The 26704-nt window shown below is 43.9% G+C and overlaps 1 protein-coding gene across 3 annotated transcripts in view; it reads left to right on the top strand.

The window, feature by feature from the left end:
* Positions 1 to 26598, top strand: part of FAM13A (family with sequence similarity 13 member A) — a 120676-nt gene extending 94078 nt beyond the window's left edge. For 2 of the 3 annotated variants that reach the window (XM_017744125.1, XM_017744124.1), the window contains 11 exons: positions 2403 to 2553; positions 10232 to 10445; positions 10819 to 10957; positions 12071 to 12152; positions 12295 to 12515; positions 13868 to 13951; positions 18122 to 18217; positions 19775 to 19858; positions 23826 to 24022; positions 24704 to 24805; positions 25670 to 26598. In XM_017744125.1, the coding sequence (XP_017599614.1) occupies positions 2403 to 2553; positions 10232 to 10445; positions 10819 to 10957; positions 12071 to 12152; positions 12295 to 12515; positions 13868 to 13951; positions 18122 to 18217; positions 19775 to 19858; positions 23826 to 24022; positions 24704 to 24805; positions 25670 to 25796 (1497 nt within the window). In that variant the 3' untranslated portion in view covers positions 25797 to 26598. The remainder of the gene's footprint in view (positions 1 to 2402; positions 2554 to 10231; positions 10446 to 10818; positions 10958 to 12070; positions 12153 to 12294; positions 12516 to 13867; positions 13952 to 18121; positions 18218 to 19774; positions 19859 to 23825; positions 24023 to 24703; positions 24806 to 25669) is intronic. The other variant, XM_017744123.1, reaches the window with a different exon arrangement.
* Positions 26599 to 26704: the final 106 nt, after the last annotated feature.

The raw sequence follows: 26704 nt of genomic DNA, 5'->3' as shown, positions 1-26704 counted from the left end.
ATTTGTAATCAGATTTAGTGTCAAGCTGCAGAGTTATTAGTGCTTGGCAAGCTGTCACCTAGTGTTTCATTTTGTTATAATGTTTCAAAAAGGCCATTTATTGAAATGAACAGGAAATACACACCTTACACAAATACAATGCAGAACACTCTTTACAAATACCAGTGTATTCATCACCCAGATTTTTAGAACTGTAGAACAGCCCAGGTTGAAAAGGACCTCAAAAGGATCATCTGATCCAACCTTTTGTGGGAAAGGAAGCCTAGATGAGATTATTTAGCACCCTGTTCAGTTGCAGGGATTGATGGAATTGAATCCAGATAAAAACGTTTATTCATATGATTTGTCTACTGGGCAACTTTTTTCCCTCTTAATGAAAGTTACTTGTTTTTCTCTCCTCAAAAGGGAAAAAATGCACCAAACACATCATTAGCTTTCTGCAGATGAAAAAAAATAAATGTGCCTTAGTGGCGTGTGCTAAGGATACTGAAGCGTTGGGCCGTGCTTCTGGATTCACAAAGAAAATAGGTCCAGAAATACTGCTTATTTTCTTTTAGCCCGTTTTCTTCATGTATCAGAATATGCAGACTGTTTACTAGGTTTTTCAGAATACTTGCAGAGGGAAAATCTGCATGCTGACTGCCCACTGGACTATATCTGACAGAATTATGCCTAAGCTGTTCTTAACAAATCCAAATAGTTTATGTAGTAACGTAATCCTTTCTATTCAGTTAGCTCTGTGTTTGTTGGTGGGTTTATACATATCACACTACATGTTTATGTACATGCATTACACTTCCTTTTCCCTGCTGCCCTCTGTGAGGCATTACAGCTAATTTATTTTGGAGTGACAGAAGCGCTCGTCTCGTCAGGCACTGTCGCAGACACGCGCACTGTGTCTCTGGATTGTGGGAATGGCAGGCATTTCTGTGTAAACGCACACGACGTGTGGTATGTGCAGGGGGGAACAGTGCTGAGACAAACAGCACTTGCTTCTAGGTAGTACTAGTTGATGAATCATTTACTTGACAGAATTCTGCCTTTTTTGTTTTTTTTTTATTCTGAAGTCACTGGATGCTTGTGTGAATTTTTTGGCGTTTTCCCAGAGTCCACACTGCTTCCAGCTGAGATGCCAAACCCTACTGCCATTTGGATTTGCGCAACACCGCTTTAATACCCAGAGCTCCTCCATAAATAGTTCTGCTCTCCCCACGCCCAGCTAGAAAACAACCACAGGAAATCGGGGAATGTGCAGCCAGCACAGCTTAGCTGGCACTAATTGACCTGAGCCAGCACAGCCTGCATGAGAGCATTCATGTATGTACATGTTTATGTACATGCATTACACTTCCTTTTCCCTGCTGCCCTCTGTGAGGCATTACAGCTAATTTATTTTGGAGTGACAGAAGCGCTCGTCTCGTCAGGCACTGTCGCAGACACGCGCACTGTGTCTCTGGATTGTGGGAATGGCAGGCATTTCTGTGTAAACGCACACGACGTGTGGTATGTGCAGGGGGGAACAGTGCTGAGACAAACAGCACTTGCTTCTAGGTAGTACTAGTTGATGAATCATTTACTTGACAGAATTCTGCCTTTTTTGTTTTTTTTTTATTCTGAAGTCACTGGATGCTTGTGTGAATTTTTTGGCGTTTTCCCAGAGTCCACACTGCTTCCAGCTGAGATGCCAAACCCTACTGCCATTTGGATTTGCGCAACACCGCTTTAATACCCAGAGCTCCTCCATAAATAGTTCTGCTCTCCCCACGCCCAGCTAGAAAACAACCACAGGAAATCGGGGAATGTGCAGCCAGCACAGCTTAGCTGGCACTAATTGACCTGAGCCAGCACAGCCTGCATGAGAGCATTCATGTATGTAGCCTGCACTGCTGGCTGGCTGTGGCTGCTGCTGCTGCCTCGGGAGCTCTGGTGCCTGCTTTTTAGAAGGCACCATATTGCTACAGCCTCGCAGCAGCAGCAGCAGCATTTTTGTTGTTGCTCGAAGGAGTTGCGCTCCTGTAGGAAGTGTACGCAGCCACCCCCTCCCTCTCCCTTTCTCTCTGCCTCCCTGCTTCCCTCCCTCCCATTTCATCCAAATCCACTACTGGAGGCTTTCTCAGCTGCATGCAGTTGTCAAGGCAGGCAGTCTCAGGAACTTGCGGTAGCTTTCTAAAGAAGGGAAAATTCAAGGAAGGCAGATGGACGGATGTTTTTACTGGTGTGAGTGAGCAATTAGTACATAGGGGTCACCAAGCAAGGGGTTTGGATTTGGAGCTGGAAACACCAGGGTCTAAAGGCATGAGTTTACTGCTGCTGTGACTGCAGGGTTTTTTTTTCCCCCCTCTGCATCCTGAAATGTTCTGGTTTTTTTCCTTTCTCATTTCTTCGGGTCTATGGGAACATAGCTGACTTCAAGTATGAAGATTCAAGAACATCCAAGCATGCCTGAAAACAAGTTGCAAAGAAATCAAGATGCTGATGATCAGGAAAACAGCTTTGTATCTGAAGTGCCTCGGCTGGATTTAACATCATTGTGTGATGACAACAACTGGGAAGGTAGGATTGTGTGATGGCTGGTTGTGTGAGTGAAATGAGAGAGGGAAACCTGAGTGGGCTGGGTGGATCTTTATGTGTACATGTTCTCTTGCTAAAAACAATAGAAAAGCAACTTTGTCCTGAATATAGAACTGGAAGTTTGGAGAAACTGGAAGCAAATACTGAATGGTACTGGCTCTAATTGTCACTTAGAGGGGGAAAATTAAATGTTTTATTCTTGAAGTTATTTCATGTTCTGTTTAGTGCTGTTAAGTCCCTAAATGTTTCAAGATACCTTATTTCTTAGTGGCTGGTCATTGAGTAATTAAGCTAGACTGCCCTACACTTCAAAGCAACTGAGTATTTCACAGTCTAAAAAATAACTTTTCTTCTTCAATCACTATTTGGAAATAATGATTCAGACCTGAAAAGCACAGCTGGTAAAAAATGCTGTCTATCTGTTACTTCATCTTACAAACAACTTTTCTTTTCGTGTATGCTGTGAAGGAATTCTGATTACCAGCTCAAATGGCAATGTTAAATTGACTGTATGTCATTTAAATTGCTTTGATAGTATTTCTTAGCTCTCCTCTCCAGAATGCATGCTTGGTTGGCTATTTGTACTTGTGTAAGAGTGGGAATCTGGGCAAACTCTATGGGTGCCATGAGCCTTAATTTCATTTGAAATTGAGATGAGATGAAGGTGTCCAGCAGTTTTGGGACCAAACCCTTTTCTAGTTACAGGGTACGTGTCTGTGTACAAGTCATAATTCTGTTAGTTTATGCACTAGGAGTGAAAGATGGGTTTTGACAGGGAAGAAGCAGGAAAACACAAGTGTGGTGTTTTAATGAAACAGGAGAGGGAAAATGTGCAACTAATCACTGCTCTAAAATAACAATTTCTGAGGAACACTGAGAAGGGAAGTTCTCTGTTCCTGCCTCCACAGCGTAGATGATCCAGTGTTTTGCCTTTCCCTCTAGGAGGGGAGTAGTTATGACACTTCAGGCGTGAGTAAAGAAACCCCGCAGCCATGGCTGCCTTTGATTCAGCCATGCAAGCAGTCACCATGCACAGGAGGGAATTTTTCCATTTGCTTGCTAGGTGGGGATTCCCTGGGTGGAATCACCACACATGCAGCATGGCTGATCAAAGCGCCACAGAAGGGCTCCCAGGTGGCCCTGGCTGCTGGATGTTTGCTGAGGTGCCAATTAGCAGAGCCCTGCAGGCTCTCAAGCTAGGGTGAGCATGTCTGTGTTCTCAGAGGTGATGCGTGGCTTCAGCCCTCCTGTGAACCTTTGGAAATAATGACTCCTTTTTTTCCCTTCCTGCATGACTAATAGGAGTCATATGAAGGCATGAAGGGGAGAACACAGCTCCTTTCTGTCTGCCAGAGGCTTTCCCGTTGTATGAAATAAGTTGCTTCTTCGGTACAACTCCCTCTTAGTAGGCATGCTCTTACGTTTGGATTCTAGCTTTCTTGCCCTGCAAATATGAGACAGGATTATGGGCACATGTGACTGTGCTTCTCTCTGATTCCTCCTTCCTCCCTTCTGTTCACGTGTATTTCACAGGAGGAGGAGGTGGGCAGTTGCAAAAGAATCAGCTGTCTGGGGTGAGAGAGACATCATCTTCTGAAGTGCGTGCTTTCCAGAATCACCATTTTGTTGGTGTGGGTTAACAGCAGCAAAATGGTGCCTTCTGTGTCTCAGCAAGGAGAGACTGAGTCTTTCCTAGCTGTGGATGTAGAATCAAGCTTGCAGCAGCCAGGAAGAGGAATATCTTAACATCCACTCTCAGACTGCTTTTGTAGCTAACAGCAGGGTCTGTTGTTGAGACTGGCTCTGCAGGGCAGGGTTGTGCCATCCATCCACACCTCTAGCAGCCAGGACATCCTCCCTTTCTCTGCCAGCCAACCTGAGTCACTCAAACCTTCACACATCTCTGCAGGATCCATGCCACAGCTCTGGTTGCATCCTCAGCGAAAAGGAGAAAGGGCTGTGCCTTCAAATGCCCTAGCACTGAGGTGTTCATTGCTTTGCTCTAGCAAATTTGGTGAGTCCATCTCTTGGGAAATTACCCACTCTTTCAGGACATAGTTGAGCTGATGTTTGGGGTCAAGGTCCTCTATATCATACTGCAGGAAATACAGAGCCTCTAGTGACCAGGGCAGCTGCTGGGACTTTCACAAGTGATGTGTGAGAACAATTACAGGTTGAGGATTTGCCTTGAGCTGTAGCTGTCACTGCCTCCAGTCAAATGCTAGGAAAGAGCCTTGAACAATGGGCACAAAATTACACAAGACAACCTTGTCCATTGACTAGCTTTTATTTGTTACTCAGGCAGGCTCTCTATTGTTTAAAGAGCAGAGCTGCCTTAAAAACCCTCGTTCAGGGACACAGAATTTAGATAACTGCTGCCAGGTACGCTTGCAGGGCCCTATGCCTTTTATGTTACGTTAGCAGTAATTTCTACCAGATATTGTTTTCCCATCATGTTCACCTCATAGTCAAATCTGTACACAAGAGGAGAGGTTTGCTGTACTTCTTCAGGCTGTGTTCCCTTTACCTGAAGCTGAGCACAGAGAGGACAGAGGCATTTTCTCCCTGCTCCCTGCAATACATAGCCTCACACTTTGCCATGTGCTCGCCCTCTGCATCCCCCTCACCTGCTAAGTATAGAGGCGTGTGTAGGAATCATCAGGCTACTGATGCAGTACTCAGGGCGTGAGCAGTGCCCCAGCAAAATTCAAGTGCTGAACTCCTTGCCTCGGTGTATTTCCCATGGTCCAGGAGTATTTTCCTGGCGTGCATTTGGCAGGTGTGAATCAGGGAGTCTTATTATCGCACTGGGTGTGGACTGAGCTGTCCCTGTGGGATGTCACGTCTGACTGCTGGGTTTGCCTGCTCAGCTGGTCAGTGAGTGCCAGCTGAGATGGCTTTGGGAGCAGGCTGTTCAGAGCTGCTTCCACAGCTAAGGTTTCTAATTGTTGGGGATTACATTTGAATCGGGTGCAGTGACTGAGGAGAACAGAGTGTTCTGTCACAGTCCAGCACTGTTGTGCAGATTTCTCACCAAATGTTTCTAATTCAAGCCCAGAACTTGCTATCCTGTCCTCAAGGCAAATCTGGAAGTATGTTGCTCTCCATAGCAGCGGCTGGCCCTGTCAGCAGATCGGGCTGAGCAGGCAGTTCAGTAAATCAATATGATCTGTGATTGCTGCTGATGTCACCCGATTACTGACACTTTAAAAAAGTTCTGTAGCTGAGATTTCAAGCAGAGTTTGCAGTAACAAGCACTTATGAAACAATCAGCAGGCATTTTTCTTCAAGCTTAAAAAAAAAAAATATAAGCAGAAGTTAAAAACACAATTTCAGTTCAAGCGCTTGAGACCCTGAGGGTCAAGCTGATCTACAAAAGGTTTTGACACTGACTTAAATGATACTTTCCCATGGGGAAAAAAACCCAAAGTAATGCAGAAAAATCCATATAGTATAGCAGAAGGGAAGCTGAATTTAGTTTTCCTTTTTTCAACACTGTGGACTTAGATTGATCAGTGTATTTGTGTGCAACACTCTTTAGCCTAAGAAATCAAAAGGTGATGAAGCACATTCTATTTTTATTACTAAGTATAGGAAAAAAATTGCATTGTTTACTGAATAGCATCAAAATATTAAAATTATATTTTTGTTGTTATGACATGCTATAAACAAAATACAAAGTTTGCTAGCTGAGAGATGTGTCATCTAAGTGAAAAGGCGTGGTGGCACTGTATTTGGGCTATTCTTTTGATCTGTGTAGGAAGAATGCCTCCTGATGTATTCAAACAAGGATATTTTCATGAAGTTATTTATAAGATGAAAATAGGTTGTTACTGAGCTAGTGAATGCTTTGGATGAGGTTTTAAATTACTTTATTCATTCCATTATGAGAGGTCTTTCTGGAGTCTTTCAAGTGGCATTTGATACTAGCACCTCAGGTGTTGTAATGAGTTTAGACTTTTTAATCCCTCTGGACCTACTTCAATTTACAGTAGCTAAGATTTGGCCTTGATTGTTTGACAGATGGGTGTGTGTAAAAGCAGTGTTAGCAGCATGTATGAGCTGTGTGGCTGCAGACAGGGAAACAGGAGATGCCTGTGGCGTTTTGCTGGCTGCACCTCAAATGGTATTTGTGTGTAGACACCACTCTGTTGGCCCTCCAGCCCCCAGTAACCCTGGCAAATAAACAGTGTAGTGATAAAAAGAAGTCAGGTTTTGTCAGTAAGATGGCTTGGAGCTCACCAATAATACACCAGTTTGGTAGAATAAATCTTTCTTCTCGTGTGAAGTACTTAATGGTTCAGGTTTATTAAAATCTCGAGCCCTCCATGCAGCAGGTTGGCAGAGAGGCTGGATTGCCACAGGCGATGCTCCGTGTGCCTGCGGAGCTCTGCAGAGCCACGCTTGGCAGATGGCTGACAGCTTTGCTGAAAGATGAGCTGGTAGTGGGATTTTGAGAGGGAGCGTAGCCCTTCTGAAGGACTGCAGGCTCGATACCAGCACACAGTTCACTGCTTCTGCACCAGCTTAGAGGCAGCATACCTGAGAGAAATGCCTAGAGAGTCTGACCAAGACATTAAAAATTCTTTCACCCTTTCTCTGCGCTGGTACTGCCATGGTGGGTAAACATTCCGCACACCACCACACCACCCCCCCCCCCCGCACTTTTTGTTTTTTTTTTTATTAAAAGTTGCCATTCTGGAAAATGAGGGAAGGAAATAGTACATGGAAAAAATGTGGAGATTAGTAGAAAACTGAGAGTTTTGCCTGAGCAGGGGAGATCTGTTCAGGACAGAAGAGGAGTACGTGTAACTGCTCTGTCAAGTGAGTGGCAAAGAAAAGGTGAAATGTTTACATTCTTTACTGAGATTTTATTCTTCAGTTAGGAGAAGGGGGAAAGGGTGACAACATCAATCATTATGGTGGATGCTTTAAAACTGGACTTCATAGCAGATACTTCAAAACTGAACCATTCAGTCCAGGAGTTCAGCAGTATTCAGAAAAAGCTCAGTGCTTTGATACCTATCTTGGCTAGATGAATAACAAAAGATATTGTGCATCCTGTTAAAGATGAATTAATTGATTGTGCACTGTCAGAAAAAGCAGCAAATTACCAGCAGGTTCCTGTGCATTTGTGTGATCCAGCAGTTCCAGTGCTTCCAGCTGAAGTGCCTGGCACCTGGCCACCAGGAGAGAGAAGGCAGTTGGACTGCAGCTCTGGTCCACTTAATGATCTGATGTAGATAAAATCCATAATTGTACATATCTAAATATGTTCCTTGATGAAGTGCTGTGTTGGTCTCAGGGGTCTAGCCATTTTGTGTCTAGATGAGGTTTTGTCTTCTAAATATGTATGGTCAGCAAGGGAAACAAAATTACCCGTAGAGACAGGACTTCCAGGAGCAAGGGTTAAAGAAAGATGATTTTCTGTAGCAGCCATTTCTTCCATCAAGTCTAAAATTTGATTTTTCCTTTTAGGACTTTTTTTCCCCCTCTCCTTTGTAACACTTTCTCCTTTGAAATGGGAGTTTCTGTTTTGGGGGAGTATTTTGAAATCAACAAAATAGAAAGTAGACATACCTCAGTCTCAGGTTACATAAAGTGCTTTGCTGCCTTTTGGGGTTTGATCAGAGACTCTTTGAGCCATTGCAATTCCCTGAATGTCGCGTGCTATCTGGTTTTAAATCCACCTTGGACAAAGTCACATGCATCATGCATGATTAATAATGGCTTTGTTAGCTGGTGTGGTAGAAGCTTAATTTAGTTACTGCTAAATATGCCTGGTTTTTTCTAAGTTTATTCCATCTATGTAAATCCCATGGAGGTGTTATTTAACAATTTCCAAGAGGAAATTCTGTTGGAGGGTGAGAGGTATTCAATTAGAAGTGAGAGATGTCTAGAAGAATTTCATGCATCGTTTAACTCTCATTCCTGCCAGTCAAATATATTTATTTTTTCCCTTTTGTATTGCCCTTTATTTTGCTACAAAAGATCTTGTGAGACCCTTCCTAAAATCATGAGAGGAAATGGATGCAAAATATTTCAGGTATTAGAAAGTGCCATGGTTGAACAGAGCTTAGAAAACCTCTTTTTTCAGAAATTAACTGCAGGAAGTACAGGCTACATAAGCTTTCCAAAACATGGCAAAACAGCCTACATACACTTTTGGGACTTGCACACCCCATGAAAGTAGCCTCTGTGAGGCAGGTTTGTTTGTGCTTCTCTTACCACAACACCTTTGAGGGGCAGTTATGCAAAAAGCTTGTGCAAAAACCTCCTGTCATCCTGTTCAGGGTAGCACATCACTGTACATGCAGCACCAGCCTCTGTGCAGAGGCGTGCCATTTGTATCCATGTGCTAAGGAAGAAGGGACAAGGAAGGGAGCATCTTTTGAAGATGTGTACAGGCAAAACAGCACTGAGCCTGTCCCTGCTGCATTGGCAGTGATCTTGCACTGCTCAAATTGTACAGAGGGGGAATGTTAAACAGCACAGAGGTTCTGCAGGGGAATCCTCATGCAATCCACTCTGAACTGTGAAAATGTTAACCTTGTTTAGCAAAAGGAAACACTGCTTTTGATTCATAAACTGTTAACTTCAAAAGCCCCTTCTCTTTGTGAATGAAGACCAGACACACTAGGCACAGGAAACAATTAGTCTGTAGCTCTGTGGCTGGTCTGGGAACTTTCTGTAAGGTTTTTGTTTTGTTACTTGACTCTAGAACTGTTTGTTAGATTTGTAAGTTCAAAGCCTGCCTCTTAGCTCCACAGGATTAGACAGTTTAAGTAGGAGCATGCAAATCAGCTTAGTAAACTATCTGAACACAAAATGTTGGACTCCTTATGGCATCTGGAGGGAGTGATCACAAGATTGAGGCAGTTGCTTTCTGTGGGCTCTATTATGCTAATCAGCAATGCTAAATTGGGTTTCTCTTTCTCTCCCACTCCACCACCTCCTTGTATAACATTGCTTTTACTTTTAGCTGGTTAGGTTGTCCAGGGGACTGAAGATTTCCTCACTTTTCTACCATGCTGTAAGCAGCGGGATTGCATGAGAAAGGGAGAAGGAGAAACTCAGATCATATTACTGTAATTGTTAATATGTGGGCTAAGCACACTGTGGAACAGGTGGTAACGTGAGACACCTTTTGCTTGCAGGTTAGAAGAACCTATGCTTACTCCTAGGCTTTGAATTTCCAGTAGCAGGCAACAGGGTTGCATTGGAGTGCTGGGGCCTACAGGAGAACCATTTAATTTGGTTACAGCACTTGTACATCCTGAAACTGAAAAAAATTCCTTCTGGAATCCGATTGCCTACTCTATGCACCATGTGCAATAATACTCTCTGTCCAGTATAACCTTTTCCTCAATGGTGCTGGCTGATGATTGCCTCATTTGGTGTCAGTCCATGGTAGTTCCTGGCCAGCTTTTGGGCAGTTTTCTGTTGCACCTAAGAGATGAGTTATATTTGTATTACCTGTTGTGGGCAGACTTTGTAATGCTTTGCTCACAGGGCAGATGCGAGTAGTGACCAGAGAATGCCTGGTGACCAGAGTCTCGGTCCGGGACAAGCGGGTCAAGGTTCATTAGAAAGTTACCTGGAGTCTGTCTTGTGTGTAAAACAAACCCGATAAAACCAGCCTTTGTCTTACTGTTCCCAGAGCCCATCCCTGCTCTCTCCTCATGGCAGCGAGACAGCTTAGACTCAGATGAGGCTCGCCTTTCCCCGCAGGCCGGGCGCTTGATTCGCCAGCTTCTGGATGAGGACAGCGATCCAATGCTGTCCCCTCGCTTCTATGCCTATGGGCAGAGCCAGCAGTACCTGGATGATACAGAAGTGCCTCCTTCTCCTCCCAATTCTCATTCCTTCATGAGGTGGGTTGTGACTTGCCAGTGCTGACTTTCACATCCAGCTGCAAAGGGTTTGCACAGTTGCATCAGGCAGCATCTCTGTGGATCAGCTGTGCTGTGTTGGGTTTCTGTCCCTATTCACACGAAACTGATATTTTTGTAGAAGTTCTTTGTAGTTAATAATTTCTGGGTTTGTGCATTGATATCTAGGGACTTGCTGTTGCTGAAAGAGGCTGTTAGAGCATCTTTTGCTCTCTGTCACTGCACAGTAGCAACATAGCATTCTCACTTTTGTGGGCTTTGCCTTTATTTACACAAAGTTGAAGTGGCCCTCTCTACATTACCATGTACTGTGGCTGTTTGGATAAGCTCTTCCTGCAATCTCTGCTCTTCGTAGGAGACGGAGTTCGTCTTTAGGATCTTATGAAGATGACAGAGAAGACCTTACCCCTGCACAACTCACCCGGAGGATTCAGGGGCTGAAGAAAAAGATCAGGAGATTTGAGGACAAATTTGAAGAGGAGAGGAAATACAGAGTGAGTCTCTAGGAGTTAAGCATTTATGTGGAGATGTATGTATTAGCAGCAAAGGGAAGGGACACCAGGGAAGTGGGTCAAGCATACAGAAGGACACCAGGGAAATATGCCAAACATACAGAGGGCTTGAAAGCTTTTATAAGGAGGAAAGGGGGGAAAAAAAAGGAACAAAAAAGCCACTGCCCTTTCCCAAAAGTGTGTATCCAAGCAAATGACCTTTCCAGGCATTATGCACTATCCATGCAGCTCAAGAGAGGGAGGCTAATGAACTTGCAGGATTTCAACCACTGCTTAAGACAGTGTGTAGGAATAGCTGTGTTGAATTTGTTTGTTTGTTTATTTAAGTTCAGCATATGGGAAGCACAGTTGCTCATCTCATTTGCATGATGATAATCCCAGGACACCTGTGCACTGCAGAGGGGAGAGAGCAGCTGCCATTCATTCCTGAGCAAGGAACCACAGTAAAGTGCTGCTGAGCAGCAGCAGTGTGCTGAACTCTTAATTGTTCCTGACATGCCCTTCTGATGCACAAAAAGCTTTGTAAGGAGCTATAAAGCTTTGCATGTGTGCATCTTTGGCTATCTAAATGGCAAAGAGTTGTACTGTAAAGGTCCTGCCTGCGATAGAAGAGGCTGAAAGAAATGCCCAGAGCTTGTTGTAGCCTGGCATTTGGGTTACTTTGATGTGTTTGGATGTAAGGCAGCCTTTGGTGTGGATACATGTGTTCTAACACTTTTCCAACTGTTGATGCCAGGTTTCCTCTATTTTGGAGGTGCCCTCTTGTTAGGAAACAATAGACACAAGGATTCCAATGTGCATCCGGCCCTCTGAGTCACGTCTACAACTTAATCACTGCCATCAAATGTTTTGTGTTTTCTAAAAAGAAAATCCATCTCATGATGCCCCTAGCACACACTGCTGTGACAGGCAGGCGCAGTTTAAGCAAGGTCTGAAATGGGCTGGTCAGAGGTGTGCAGCTGCCAGTCAGAAGCCAGTGCCTGTGCTCTGTGCTGGGTCCAAATTCCAGTGTACCCCTTTGTGCCACACACTTGTTTCAGTGAATGTCTTCTGGTGGTTTAACACAGATTCAGCATGGCTTTTCTTTCCTCCCAGCCCTCCCACAGCGACAAAGCAGCCAACCCTGAAGTGCTCAAATGGACAAATGATTTGGCCAAATTCCGAAAGCAGCTTAAAGGTGAGCAGCCGCCACTGGTGCACCTTTGGAGGGGGGCAGCTTGACTATGCCTCATTTGGATTTGATGTGAGGCAGTGATCCTGTCACTGTCACATTTTAAAAATGAAAAATTGCTCATCTTTACCCGAATTTCCCTGTTCAGAGACAAAACTGAAGATATCAGAGGAAGACCTTGGCCCTGTTGTGCGTCAGCGCAGCAACACACTCCCCAAGAGCTTCGGCTCTCAGCTGGAGAAGGAGGATGACAAGAAGCAAGAGCTGTCAGATAAATCTGCCAAGCCTGCTGTGGAAGTGACCCTTGACTCCATCCAGAAGAAGCTTCAAGAGAAACGAGCAGAGACAAATCGACCTGAAGACATTAAGGTACAATGTAGACAGGTCAGATTTAGGCCTTTAAGTGCAAGTAGGTAACTTGTAGCTACACAGTCACTTGTGATGAAAGCGCTGTGGTCTTCTACATTTTGTTAAAAAGTCTGCAGCCATTAGTCTGGGCTCACTTGCTTTAGTTCCTTGCTCTCTGCCCTTAGTATCTTGATTTTTTCCCCAGAGCTCAGTTTCTATTGTGTGTCATCTTGTGTTCTTTGTCTGACCCCTGTATATTCTAAGTAATGTTTCTGAATTACTGCAATTTTTTCCTGCCCTATGTTGGCTATTTCTGTTGTTGCATCCAAAGGCTTTTGGCAAATTCTGAGTCTTCCAGTGCTTCTGGAGATCGTGTCATCTGTTTACTCCTTGTTCACTCCAAAGTTGAATGTTATTCTCTCAGGGTACCCTTCAGAGTTTCACACCGAGCTCTGTTAGCTGCTGTCATCTCTGAGGGTTATCAGCAGGGAGGTCTTTGTGTCTGATGCTGTGAGCTCCTGAGGATTGGGCAGGTTTGTAAATGAAGTCCTTGAGTCTGCTAACATGTAAACTGTGCAGTGCTGTACATGAGTGAGGCAGACAGCATTATCTTTGTTTGCTAGATCTGCAGAAGAAAAACATACTATAGCATGTATTTTGACTATTTTCTCACTGTAGCAAGAACCTACAGCCTGGCCACTTATAGAGGGACTGTGATAGTATTTGGTACTGTGATAGGGAGAGAAGGCTTGATATCAGGCAAATTCAGTGGCAGAATTTTGGCCAACTTAGTTAGAGAAGTCTTCTCTAACTGTCTCCGTTTTTTTGGCTTTGTCACCTCTTGTCTGCTACAGCTTTTCACTCCATAGCAGAATTGGCAGAAAGAGACAATCTAGCTGCACTTGAGTTCTTGGTAAAGTGTGTTTGTGACAGTCAAAGCAAAGGTGTCAAGCTTTACAGGAGGTACAGGAGTTTGTCTCATAGTTCGAGAAGAAGAAAGGACGTGTGTGTTCTGTTGTAGAATTTACACTTCAGATCTTAACTGAAGAAGATCCACCATCATTAGAAGTTGCTTAGTGTTTTTTTTCAAAGCACACTTATAACCTATAAATCCCCCTTGGGTACATAAAATACCTTCATATGCAAAGTTTGTGTGTTCAATCTGCCTGCATTGTGCCTAGGGTTCTACTCACATTAACAGTCTTATTTGGCAATGTAGCTGGGAAAAGAGAACTGGAAGGTAGAGATGAATATTTAAAATGTAATGATGGTTTGACATGACTTTGGTTATGCCACAGATCAGTATTTCTTGAGTCCAGGAATCTGACTTTTTTCCTTCCTTCCTTTCTCTCTCTCTCTGCCACTTTTCATAGGACATGACAAGAGATCAGATAGCAGCTGAAAAAGTGGCTCTTCAAAAAGCTTTGCTGTATTACGAAGGCATTCATGGCAGACCGGTATGTACTGCAGCATTTTTATTTTTTCTTCAAAGTACATCTTTCTGTGTCTTTGTGGTAGATGTTGGGGGCATCATTTACCCCTAATGCCCCTTTGATGTCAGGTCACTAGAGCTTCTTGCTCTCCAAATCACATGTGCACCCTCTAATCCACCTCCCTGATCCTTCACTTCTGCAGCTGCTGAGGAAGCCTGTTCCAGGCAGGGTGATGTCCTCACGCAGCACTGGGCTGGACAGACACCTGCAGGACAGAGCCTGCAGGCTGAATGGGCATTATTTTGGCGTTGTGCTCACCAGGTTCCACAGACAGCCAGTTTGTGGCCCAGTGAACAGTCTGCACAGAAATATTTGTGCATGGTCCGCCATCCAGCCAGGAAGTTTGCGGTTTTCTGGTATCAGTGGCTAATTGGGAAGGCACCTGTATATAAATTGCACCTTCTTAGAGGAGCTCACTCATGTTTCACTCAGTGCCTTGCTTTTTGCACATCCTCTTGGGCCAGAGAATTCTGAAGAAGTTTGTCTCCTGAGCATCACAGCTTAAGTTGAAAGGAGATCTGAGTCTTCTCCTGAGAAACAGATGGGTTTTATCCATGTACCAGGAGAAGAGAACGGCATAAGGTTTCTTGTACATCACATCTTAACAAGGGCAGCTTACTTGTGAGGACAGAGAATTAAGTATTGTCTTCTGTTGATCCCTGCTGTGGCAGAAACACAGTAGCTTCCAGGCCATCAAGTTGGCTTTCTATGTGTCCCTTCTTCTCTTTCACTGATGACATTATAATCTTTGTTACCAGCTGTGTAGGTAAAGTAACTTAATTTCAGAGTGCTGCTGATCTTTTGAGCAGTGGCTTGGGAGCAGCAAATTACTGCTTATAAGGAGTACTTGATTAGTGCAGCTCACAAATCTGTCATTCTGCTGCTGCACGGGATTCCTGATCTTTTCCTTCTGAATTACTTCCTTCTTTATCCATTGTTTTCAAAAAGTCTGACTCATTTATTTAAATGCCTTCATAGATGCTAATATTGTACAGTCACAAACTGTACTAGCAGCTGAAAATGGCATAGTGACATGAGAGGACAGGCAGATTTATTCTTGTGTAAAATAGGAAAAGGGCAGCACAAGGGAATCCACTTAACCTTCCCTGTGTTCTCCGTGAGACCAAGTCTTTTTTTGCTCCTTTTACAGTTACATAAATCAGCAGTTGACATCTTACTGACGTGAACTCACTTCAGTGTGTTCAAAAAGATAACAAGCCCAGAGCCCATCTTGTCAGCATACTTTTATTCCCACCTACCCTTTCCGATGCTGCATTCATACAACTGCTTTTTAATTTGCTTTGGTTTTAAGTAAGCAGTCTATACCTAGCAACACTGAACTGCGTGGCAAGGAAGACTGATCAGCTTTTGCTGTTCCCAGCTCCTGGCAGTGGAGCAGTGGAAAAGTACTGGGAGCTTGAGGAGAATGGGGATAGTTCAGCCAAGTTTTTTTTCTTTCTTAAAGATATTTAACTAAACAAGAAAAACAATGGAGCTCAGATTTATTGTGCAACTGGGTCTTTCTGCACCAGTGATAGATGAACCTGCAAAGGTGGAACCGAACTGTTTTAGTTAAGCCAAAAGTCTGTCTCTGCAGAAACTCTTGAGTTGCTCTAACAATGCAAGCAATGGTCTGTTCTCAGCTGCTGCTCTTTTGCTATGTGGAGTGTGCCCCAGAGTTGTGTCAAAGGCTCCATTATTCAAACAGTCTCTTTGCATTTTGATGTTCTCCCAAAATATACTCAGGTTTTGCTGGTCTTACTTATGTTTACCTAATGAGACAGTGTGCCCATGTACTAAACATTTAGTTTCCGAATGTGCTTTCTGTAAAGTTTGCTGGTGTAAGTGAGCTGCAGGGCAGGCTCAGACTCCATACACTTAAGTTCCAACTCCTATATTAATTCTCTGTGTTGTTCCTCCACATTGATATTCAGACACTGAAGGATGTTGTTTATCTTTTCCATTCTTCAGCATACCTAAGGACTTTGTGCCCATTTCAAGGCTTATGTTTATTTTTCTGTACAGAACAGTGCTGTTAATCAACTTTGAAAAGTTGTTAATTGAAGGTTTGATTCTCAGCCTCAACATAAGCCTCAGCATAGTCTTGGGGTTTTCTTAAGTAACAGACTGTCTGAGCCAGCAGTAGTGTTGTACCGCCTGTTCCACAAACTGCTAATCTTGTAAAGCTAGGAATAATGTAATATATATATTTAGGGTACCCAGTTTCTCTAGTTGTATTCCTGATGAGTTACAGAGAAATGTGCAAAGCAGGAGGCAACTTGCTGGCCAGTGCAATTGAGTGCAGGCATATCAGCACAAAACTCGATACAAAGAGGGCTGAGTGAATTGTTTGATGCCGCTCACATCCCTGTAATCCATGTGAGCTGCTTACTCAATGAACAGGCAGCTCGAGGCTGTCGGGAATTGGAGCCCTGCTGTGCTTTGGGATGTGGGTCATTTGGCCCCCAGAGCTCAGACTGCCCATCTGTGTGCCCCTTATCAGGCCTGGGGATGTTTGCATTGAACCAGGAAAGGAATAAAGATGTTCTTCCTTCTTCCTCCCTGTTCTTCTGCCCCCCACAGAGGGAACATAGGTTATGAGGAGGAAGATGGATGCGATCTCCAGATCCTTATAGTTCATCCCTGCCATCCCACTCCTGGCAATACTTACAGCCTTTCTGCTCCTCACAGGCCAAAACCCTCTCTTTCTCTGGAGGGAGGATGTAAAAGCTTTAGAAAGATTATGCCAGTGAAAGTCAACTGTGGACAAAATAAAATGCAGTTCCCTTTAAAATTGCCCCCGTCTCAAGCTGTATTCCCTTTTCTCCTATTTCTGTTGTAGAAAGAGAGATTGCACAAAACTCTCTAGGGGTTACACTGTTTATGCTCGTTTTTACACCCTCTCTTTCTCTGGAGGGAGGATGTAAAAGCTTTAGAAAGATTATGCCAGTGAAAGTCAACTGTGGACAAAATAAAATGCAGTTCCCTTTAAAATTGCCCCCGTCTCAAGCTGTATTCCCTTTTCTCCTATTTCTGTTGTAGAAAGAGAGATTGCACAAAGCTCTCTAGGGGTTACACTGTTTATGCTGGTTTTTATATGGCAGTTGTTCAGGTGCTCTGGTGATTAGCAGCAGTAGAAAGGCGTGACATCAGTTAAAGCTTCCTCATAAGAGCTTTATAATCTAAAGTTAGACAAAAGATCTAATGGAAGGACACTTGTAGGATGAGAGTCAAGACAGTGCTGAATGATGATCAGGTTTTGCTGAGGATTTTGTTTGTTTTCTAATGTGCTGTAAGAAAACATTGAAGAAATAAAACCCAGCTTGAATCTGAAAAAAATCCAGAAATGAACACACTCAGTTTGTAATGCTCTCAAACTGGGGAGGGTGCACAGCAAGCAGTAAGGAGGAGTGGAGTTAAGGACAGAGCAATGTAAGGAGCACCTGGGGCAGACATCACAGCACTATTCTGTCTTCTCTATGCCACACAGCCCTGGCACCTTCATCCCTTCTGAGCATTGCAGTAAATTCTTCCCAGTAAGGTGGCTGGGAGGAGGGATGGAGGAGGGCAAGGTTAGGGGGTTAAAAAGATGAAAAACTGCTGGGTTGGACAGGAAATTAGGAGGAATAGCAAAGCCAGAAAGTCAGCTTTTGTGAAAGCTGTAGTTTACCCTACTCAAGGGAAGTCTCCTCACATTGCAGTATCCAGTCGGTGCAGCTGCTTTCTCCTTTCATGAGTCATAAACACAGCCACTGAGGGCCGGCCACAAGAACAAGGATGGGAAACCTTGTCCTGTGCTTACAGTGGCAGACGTGATTGCAAGCACAGAGTGCTGCCTCTGTGGGTCATTTAGTGCTGTGGACATCTGATCCCTAACTGCTCCTTTAAACCACCTGTCTCATACAGCCCCTTTAAAAGACACCCCACCCACAGCTTCAGCTGGCACTGGACACAGGCGATGCGATGATGGACAGGAGTTTCAGGGCTAGTGCTGCTCACCTCTCATCCCAATACTCTTCAAGCCCCTTCAGTTCTCTTCAAGCCCCTCAGACTGAGGGTGATCACAGGCACGTGAGTTCTGCAGTGGAGTATTCGCTGTAGGCTTCATGGATCTCTCCTCTTTTTCCTTTTCAGGTTACCAAAAATGAACGGCAGGTGATGAAACCGTTGTATGACAGGTATCGCTTGGTCAAACAGATCCTCTCCAGAGCCAACACCATCCCTATTATTGTGAGTACAGCATTCTTTTGGGGGCTGTTTCTTTGGTTTCAAGAGGAAGCAGGAATCGCCACACTTCTGCACATGAGACAATCACTAAGGCTAAGTCCCAACCTCCCTTATCACTCAGAGATAAAGAAAATGAGTGAGTCAATCATACACTTCATACTGAAGTTGGGAAAAGCTGGTCAAAGGGCTCTAGTGCCCACCTGTGAGCCATAGGGCACATCTCACCTTGTGTTGTTTCTTCTCTTTCCATTGGGCTGCTGCTGTTATTTCATCATCTTCTGTTTGGCTACAGCCTCACTTCTTTTTCCGTACCAACCCATGCTGAGCTGTAGGTCTTCCATGCTGCTTGGATTACCCAGGGTTGTATGTACAGGGTTCCTGTACACAGGAACACAGACTTGAGTAGATCCCACAGGAGATGCCAGGCATGTCCTTGGCTGAAAGAAAGGGCCCTCAGTCTTCTAACACTTAATTTGTACTAAAGAGGTCCTCCAAATGGTGGATATTCCCTCATTCAAGGTGGTGCTTTGCCACCAGCAAGGAACCCAATACACCCCTCCAGGGAGAAAATTTAGTCTTTAATTTTAGACAGTTTGTGTAGTCCAGTTTTTAAAAATTAATTTATCTAAAAAACCCACACAGAATACTTCATGCCTGTCTATGGAAAGAGAATTCTTTTATCAGAGTTCCTGTTTACTCTGTCATGTGTGAACCTTTTTTTTGCTTTTCCTGAGCAGTGCTCATGTCCTGCCCACTTTCTGTAGATGGCCAGTGAAGTGAACAGGCTGGCACAGCACTGCTCAGTGCAGTGCCACTGAGAAGTGGGGCTTTTTTCTGCAAATACCGGGAGGTGTTCCTGGTCCTGCATTTCAAACAAAATAAAAAGTTGCTCCTCCTGGAATATGCAAAATAGTCCCCAAAATATGTGCTGTGAAGACAGGCAATCGAGAAGGAGCAAACTGTGTAGGTGTGCATGGGCAGTTTAATGCAAAGCTCTCAAAGAGACCTCAGGTCCTGTTTAGACACAAAACTGAAATTTCACAGAGGCTGTCAAAGGAGAGATGAGACTTCCCACTCTTCTGAGTGAGTACAGTGAGAGGCTCTTAGAGAGACAGGATACATTGGAAAATCCAACTCTACATCAGTAGGCACTTCAGTGGGAAATCAGGCTCCTGGAAAGCAAGTCTGGAAAGCCTGGCTGAGCTTACCCTGTAGCTCTGGACAGCCAGCCAAATGCTCTCTGTGTGTATGGGCCGTGGGCTGGGGGTTATTTTCTTGCAGCCTTTGTCTTGCAGTCACTACCCAGGCGATATTGGAGCATCCAAGTTTCTTTTTAAGAACAGAATGGCAGTGGTGTCCTTTGCTAAGCAACATCCTGAGAGAAAACAGCCCAAGGTTCAGGGGGTTTGCCAGGCATTTTTCTTCTTTGAGAAGGATTATTTCTCCTGGTGGTGTCCAGCCGTGAGCTGAGAGTGGATGTGTGGGTGAGAATGAGCTGAGAGCAGGTGGTGGAGGAGAAAGGGGTTCACAATGTAACATACTTGTTAACACCTGTCACAGGGTTCCCCCTCCAGCAAGCGGAGAAGCCCTTTGCTGCAGCCAATTATCGAGGGCGAAACAGCTTCCTTCTTCAAGGAGATAAAGGTGAAGACCTCCAGCTGCTAACTAATTGCTCAGTTTGCATCAACTTTCCCCTTATACCAATGAAACAGAATGGTTGATTGATTTTTTTTCATCAGTGTTGATTTTTTTGCAGTGTCCTCCTGAAAAATCAGTAGCTGCTTTAAGCCTCGCCAATTCTGATCAAATTCTTCCCTTGTTGTAGATAAGACTACAGTATTTCCTTGGCTTTGCATACTTTCCTATCCTTCTCCTTTCCCCTCTATTTGCACATAATATATTTCATTTTGCTTTAAAAAATTTTTTTGAAAAATCACAATTACCGTTGTACCTTGCTTTTTTTCTTGCTTTCCTCCTTTCTTTTAAAAGGCACTAACTTGTTTTGTGGTAGTTTCTCTCACTCCCAAGCTCTGTGGCTTGCACCCAGCACCGTGGCAGGAATGAGCTCTCACAAAACTAACCCTCGCACGTGGAGCCAGCCGGGGCACTTACAGGATCCTTACCTGCTTCCATCCACTTAATTTATCCAGGTTCTTTTTCACCCCCTTGTGCAGGGTGTTTTTAACTTAAGTGACATGAGGATGGAAGTGAGAACATCTCGGTTCTGGTAGTTGATACTTGGGCTGATTTGGATGGCAGGATTGTTGTGTTTCTTCTTGTGCTGCTGGGAAGTACTAATTTGGGGTTGGGAAGACTGCTATGATACTGGGCCTTCTCCCCTGAGGAATAAAGTCCAACAGCAGATCAGGACACAGAGCGTGGAGCTGGGCCCTGGCTTGCTTTCTGTGCCCTTGCAGTGTAACAAGTGAGAAAAGTGCTTCTGCACATTTGGATCATTTATCTGTTGTCCAGCCAGAGCTTGGTTAAATGTAAATACTGCAGACTTAGAGATCCAAGGTGATTCGAGTGCAGTAGATTGTATATTAATGGACTGTTTTAGGCACTTATCATTAATACCAGATTGCAGAGTGAAGATGTTAAGCTGCTGTTTGGAAGCTGGTTAATGATCACTGAGCTGCTTAGTATTTTCTAGATAACCGCTGGTTCAAATCTGCAGTACTGGTCTGGTGGGGAGTGTTTTTGTTTGCTTCTGTTTCTTTCTTTTACTATGTCCTCTGTTCACCACCTCTGCGTGCACCCAGTGTGAGAACTTAGAGCTGTCAATTATGGTGATCTCTGATGGCCAGCACGGGCTGGTGCTGTGCCAGGGCAGCACCAAACCAGTTCAGCAGTGTCCTGCAGGGAATACAAACCTAGAGGGGTTTCTAGCAGAAGATCAGGATGACAGCCTTAAGCCTGTTAATGTTATGTGCCTATTAACACTTAAATGGGGCTCTGTGAAGCTGCATCTGGCAGCTTAGTACTGAACTACACTCAGAAGGAAAGAGAGGAAATTGCCAGAAGGCCCCAAAACTTAGCTCCTGCATAGGTCCACTATGGACAGGGAAATATTTGACAGGCCCCTGATAATGTCAGTATTTGGGTGTTTCTTGGGGGGGAGTTTCTTGAAGCATTTGGGAGAGTTGACTAAAAGCATGAAAGGTGGTGTGAGATGACCTTGCCAAACGTTTTGGTACAGTATCTTGAATGTTGTGTTGAAAAAATCGTTGGAATTCTTGCTTTGTGGGATTGCTGATGATAGGATACTCTGGGGATTTTACATTTGTAATTCTGGAATGCCTCATGGTTGCCTAACAATCCAATCAGGTGCATGCTAAATGAATCTAGTTGATGAAGATCATTCTAGTTCAAGGTGTAAATGCTGCTGCAGGTTTAGAATGAGGTTCCTATGTGAGATTTTTTCAAGGGAAGACCTTGGAGGGCCTTCCTTGTTTGAGTTCTGGCTAAGAATCCTTTTAATTCACTCCTTTGTATTTAAGAGCAAAATGATTTCAGAGGTCTTGTGACAGCCAGATGCAGTGTTTTGGCTCTGAGGTCTAAATGAAATCTCTACACTTCCTTTTCCTCCTGTGGGCTTCCCATGGCAGGAGGCTGGCTCCTGAGCTCCTTGCTGGCTTGGGCAGCGTGCTGGTGTCCTGCAGGGAGGCAAGAGAGGCTCGTGGGTGTCTGTGAGGAAAACACCTTGCATCTGTCCTCAGGAGCAGCTTGTCACACTGCTGATGGAAATTGTCCCTTTGCTTTCTTTCCAGGAGCTCTCCTAGAAAAGGGCATGGGAGCTCCTCCGTTGTTGCCAGAGAGATTCCCCTAAAGCAAAGCGTGCTGTTTTTACTGCTTAGACTGACTGAGCAAATCCCTCTCCACTGCGCAGCAGGATCCGTGTTCTCCTGCTGCAGCCCTTCCCAGTCTGGGCAGGGTGGCATGCCTGGGGACTGGGAAATGGCGGTGAGGGATGGTCTCCCCTCCCCACTTCAGCCTGGAGTTGTTTGCAGGGTTTAAGATCAGTATGTGGCTGCTGGTTTGTGCTTTCTGTTTAATGTGTACAACTGATGTCTGGAGAAATGGGTCCTGTCTAATCATGTGCTAAATATTGCTTCAGCTTTCCCAAGTTCCCTGCAGATTTTCCTAAGATGCATTCAGACTTCTCTGTATCTTTTGTTATTATTGCTACTCAAAACTTCTTCTCAGATAATGTTCTTTTTCACCCTCCAGCCTCAGTCTTGGTTGTAATTCTTAGCCTATGGCTTTGCAGTGCATTATCATGGTGTAGAGTTTTAACTTAAAAAGAAAACTCTGGGCAAACTATAATTTAATTTAAATATATGCATTTATAAATCATTGATTTTGAGGATTTAATGGGACTAAGCCAGGTCCTGATGTTACGTTATCCCTTTTTGCTTGAAATATGGGAGTATTCTCTTAGGAATAATTGAATTATTCACAAGGAATTACATGAAAAAAATCAAGAAAATGTCTTCTTTAGGTCCCAGTGCTGCAATATATTTTTCTATTGAAGACTTCAGTGATGTTAGCTCCCAAAAGCTTTTAAAGATACCCATATGCTTAGGTCCTTCCTGGCTAGAGTTACATGGCTGTAAAATAAATACACTTACACGTACATACGCACATATATATCTAAGAGATTTACTGTCCATGCTGCCATTTGCCTCTTTGTCTAAGTAGCCTTGTTCCTTATATTAAGGTTGAAAACTGCCTTCTAGAAATGTCTCTGTACATAAGAGACTGGGCCTTGTTCCCTGATAATTAAAATTATTTCTGGACAGTGTCACAGGACAAGCCCTACTTTTGAGAACACAGTGAATTGGTGAATACCAAGTGCAGCAGGGACTTTCAAATCTCATGCCTGTAAGTTTTGTAAAAAAAAAAAAATGGAACACAACCAATTCATCAGTGTGCTTTGGGGAAATGGGAAATTGCACTGTGCAGAGTTTCCAGTACAGTTTTTGCTTTATTCCAGCTAAATGGTCAGAGCTGATGTTGGGAACATGTTAGCAGCAGCAGTCCTTTTACAGTCAGTCATATCCCACATTTGGGTAATTGTAAGAGTGCTGATCTGAGCTCACTGGTATTGCTGTACAAGCATTTGAGGTCTTGAGTTCAGCCATTAGAGAGAGCTGTTGAGCTGCATCTATTGAGAGAAAACTCCACGTTTTAACCTGGCAGTCTCACTGCTGGGAAATGTTTGCAGGGAAACGCAAAGGATGGCTGGTATGCTTTGGACAATATGCATAACAACTGTAAGTGCATTTATTTACATTAGAATAGATAAACTAAACAAAAAAACAGGTTGCTCTGAACCCTAGGTATTTTTTTCACTCAGTTGTGTTGCCCTGGGTCTCCTTAACCAATCTGAGTTGGTGGTGGCAATTTCTCTGTTATGCTTTGGTTCTAGGGTGTCTTACTGATGGTCTTCTGGTGTCCTGTGTATTGCTTGGCAATTGAAGTGTTTGCTCTGCCTTTCCACTTCTTTTCATACTTGTTCCCCAGTGCATGTGGTGAAAGGAGGAACCTGTTCCTGAGAAGGGAAGCAATAACGTGTCTTGTTGTGGGGGTGCTCTGTCCCTGTGTGTAGGAGGAAGAGGAGGGGTCTGAGGAGGACAGCAGTGTGAAACCGGATTTCACAATTACCATGAGGACAGATTTCAGCGTGCGCAGCTTCTTGGATCAACTCGAAGATGATGCTGACGGCTTCGTTTCCCCGGTGGATGATAAGATGCCATCTAGGAGCAGTCAGGATATGGGGCTTTCAAATCTCCATGAAGCATCCATGTATGTTGAATTCACAGGCAACTTCAAAAAGTTATTTCTTGCTGAGATAACATTTTATTTGTCAGAAAACTGTCTCGGGTTTTTCTGTCTTTATGATCTGAGCCAGAAGTTTTCATGTTTTATTTTTAAATGCAATAGACCCTCATAGGAAAGGGTTTGGGAAGAAACTACCTTGTCCTGATACTGATACTTAGCATCTGCATCTTTGGATTCCATCACTAAATAGTAACTCCACCTGTGTCAAGCCTTTGTCATGAAAACCCTGCACTCCAAAAGGTTTTTCAGGTTTTGGAGAGGTCAAGTGGAAGTAGCTTTGCTAGTTCCAAATCTGATGCAAACACATGTAGGTGGTAGCCCTAGGTTGTGAATTGAATTGAATTTAGTCCTATAAAAGTCACCAAACCCAGACCCATCTGCAGCAAGTAAGTTTTGTAGAAGTTAGTGGTGAATTGTGAAGTGCACACTTGACCTCCTTAGAGGCTGCAGCTTAAGACTGTGATCATTTTGCTGAACTGAATTCAGAGAGCTTTATGTTTTAAGTAACGTGAGGCTGCCAGAGCTGCTCACAGGAGCAGCTTCCTTGCTTGGCATACGTACAGCTAAACATCTGTAGGTTTACTGTATGTTTCCTGTTATAATCGTGTACATATGGATAATCTCATTTATCTTTAAACCCAACAGCCCTGAACTGTTAGAGCAGCTCCAGGAAGTCAGGGAAGAGAAAAAGCGAATCAGAAAAAAATTGAGAGACTTTGAAGATAACTTTTTCCGACAAAATGGAAGGTAACAGTTTCTCAGCTGCCTCTCTGTTCTTCAGCTACTTTTAATCTGTTTTGTGTCTCCAAAGATCTCCAGATATGCAAAATTACCTGAATTCTTATTAGTTATTTCTGCTTCCCTGTCATTATCACTGCTTTACTCACATTCCGAATGGTGGAAGAGTTACCCAGTGTTACAATAACTAGTTTTTTCCCTAACGATTGCTGTCCTATTCTTGCTTCTCTGTGAGGTATTCAGACACTAGTTTTATCAAGTATTTTTGCTTTAGTGTAACTGGTTTTATTGTTCTAAGGAAATGTACCTCATTAACCAGCTGATAGAATGTTTTCATATATTTATAGTTTTAAATTTTCTTGTCTGTTTCTTGCCACCAGCCATCATCCTTAGGGGTTTTTGTAAAATCACTGAAAACTTAAAAAGCCAAGAGCAGGCTGATGAAAGAAATGCCATCTTTCTTTTCATGAATGTGCCTGTTTGTGTAAGTGCTGTGGTGCCAAGCCAGGAGACGCTGTATTTTATTTTGCCAGGCTCAAATGGGCTGACACTTAGATGGCCCCTGAAGTGTTTTCCAGCTTTTTTGCAGAGCTGGTGATTTCAGAGAAGCAGGGCATGTTTCAAGTAGGATTTGGAACTGTGGGATTGTGCTCAGCCTCAACACACAAGAGTCCCACACTTTGTTGGAGCAGCTTGTTTGCCCCTTTTTTTTGTTTTTTTTTTCCTCTCAAAGGATAAATGTTTTGGTCTTGTTCCCTGACGAGGAGTGGAGGAGAGGAGCTGCTTTGTAGGTCTTGTAGGGGGACAGAGGGAGGCTGCTGAGGGAGGCTTCCTGTTACAGAACTCTTCATGATCTGCTTTCACTCCCACTAGGAATGTGCAGAAAGAAGACCGTACTCCCATGGCTGAAGAATACAATGAATACAAGCAGGTTAAGGCCAAGCTGAGGCTGCTGGAAGTCCTGATCAGTAAGAGAGATATTAGCTCCAAGATCATGTAAAGGAGGAGATTGTTTTTGCCAATAAACAAAGAGGAGAGAGCACCAAATGGACAAATGCATGAAGTGGATGCAGCGGGAACCTGACTGGGGAGAGCTGAGGAGCTCCTGAGAACTGAAGGGTCATTCCCAGAGGTGGGAGAGGGAGGAAAGGTGGATTTCTGTCACTCTCTACATTTGCTGTTGCCCACTCTTTCTCCAGGCCTGATGCCCAAAATGGAGTTTGCCAGTGTAGGAGGCACAACACTGCTCAGTGACTGCACTGAAGGGATCCTTCTGGATGATTTGCTTACAGATCCTGTAATATTTAGAATATCAAAGCCAGCCATGCTATTCTTTTATTTTTCCCCCCAGGATATTATATCAAGAGGCAAAATAGGATTAATAGTAATGAAATCATCAAATAGCTTCTACTTTAGTTGAACAGACAAGTGCCCTGACCGATCTCACATGAAGGTACAGGTCAGACCAGCACCAAGACTGTTCTCTTGTAGCTGCAGTAAAGATTTTGCCCAGGTTTTTGACCTGACTGCTTGGAGTCCAGCATCTTCTGTTGCTCTAGAGAAATGCTGTAGGAATCTCCTGGTCATCAGCCAGAGCTGGTGTGAGTTGCAGTTTGGTGCAGGCTTGAGTTGGGTTTTCTTCCCACTTTTTTGATGGCAAATCCAACCGAAGTAGAAGGAAGTACCTGCATGTTTGGGGTAGTAAAAAAAAATGAGCCATGCATCCAGGTTCTTATCAGCTTGTTCTGCTTGGAGGGTGATACTTAGACCTTCTGACTATGTTTGGGCAATAGGGAAGAGAAGACGTTTTAAAAGCTTTAAGTCAGAATCCCTTGGGATTTTGGCGGTTGGGTAAACACCTGGTGTCAAATATGTGGCAGGTATCTGGAAGACAACCCCTCCCCCCCC

Source organism: Corvus brachyrhynchos, unplaced genomic scaffold, assembly GCF_000691975.1.
Source record: "Corvus brachyrhynchos isolate BGI_N302 unplaced genomic scaffold, ASM69197v1 scaffold229, whole genome shotgun sequence".
Classification (NCBI taxonomy): Eukaryota; Metazoa; Chordata; class Aves; order Passeriformes; family Corvidae; genus Corvus; species Corvus brachyrhynchos.
Note: the sequence above shows the minus strand (reverse complement) of the source record. Positions and strands in the feature narration are given on the sequence as shown.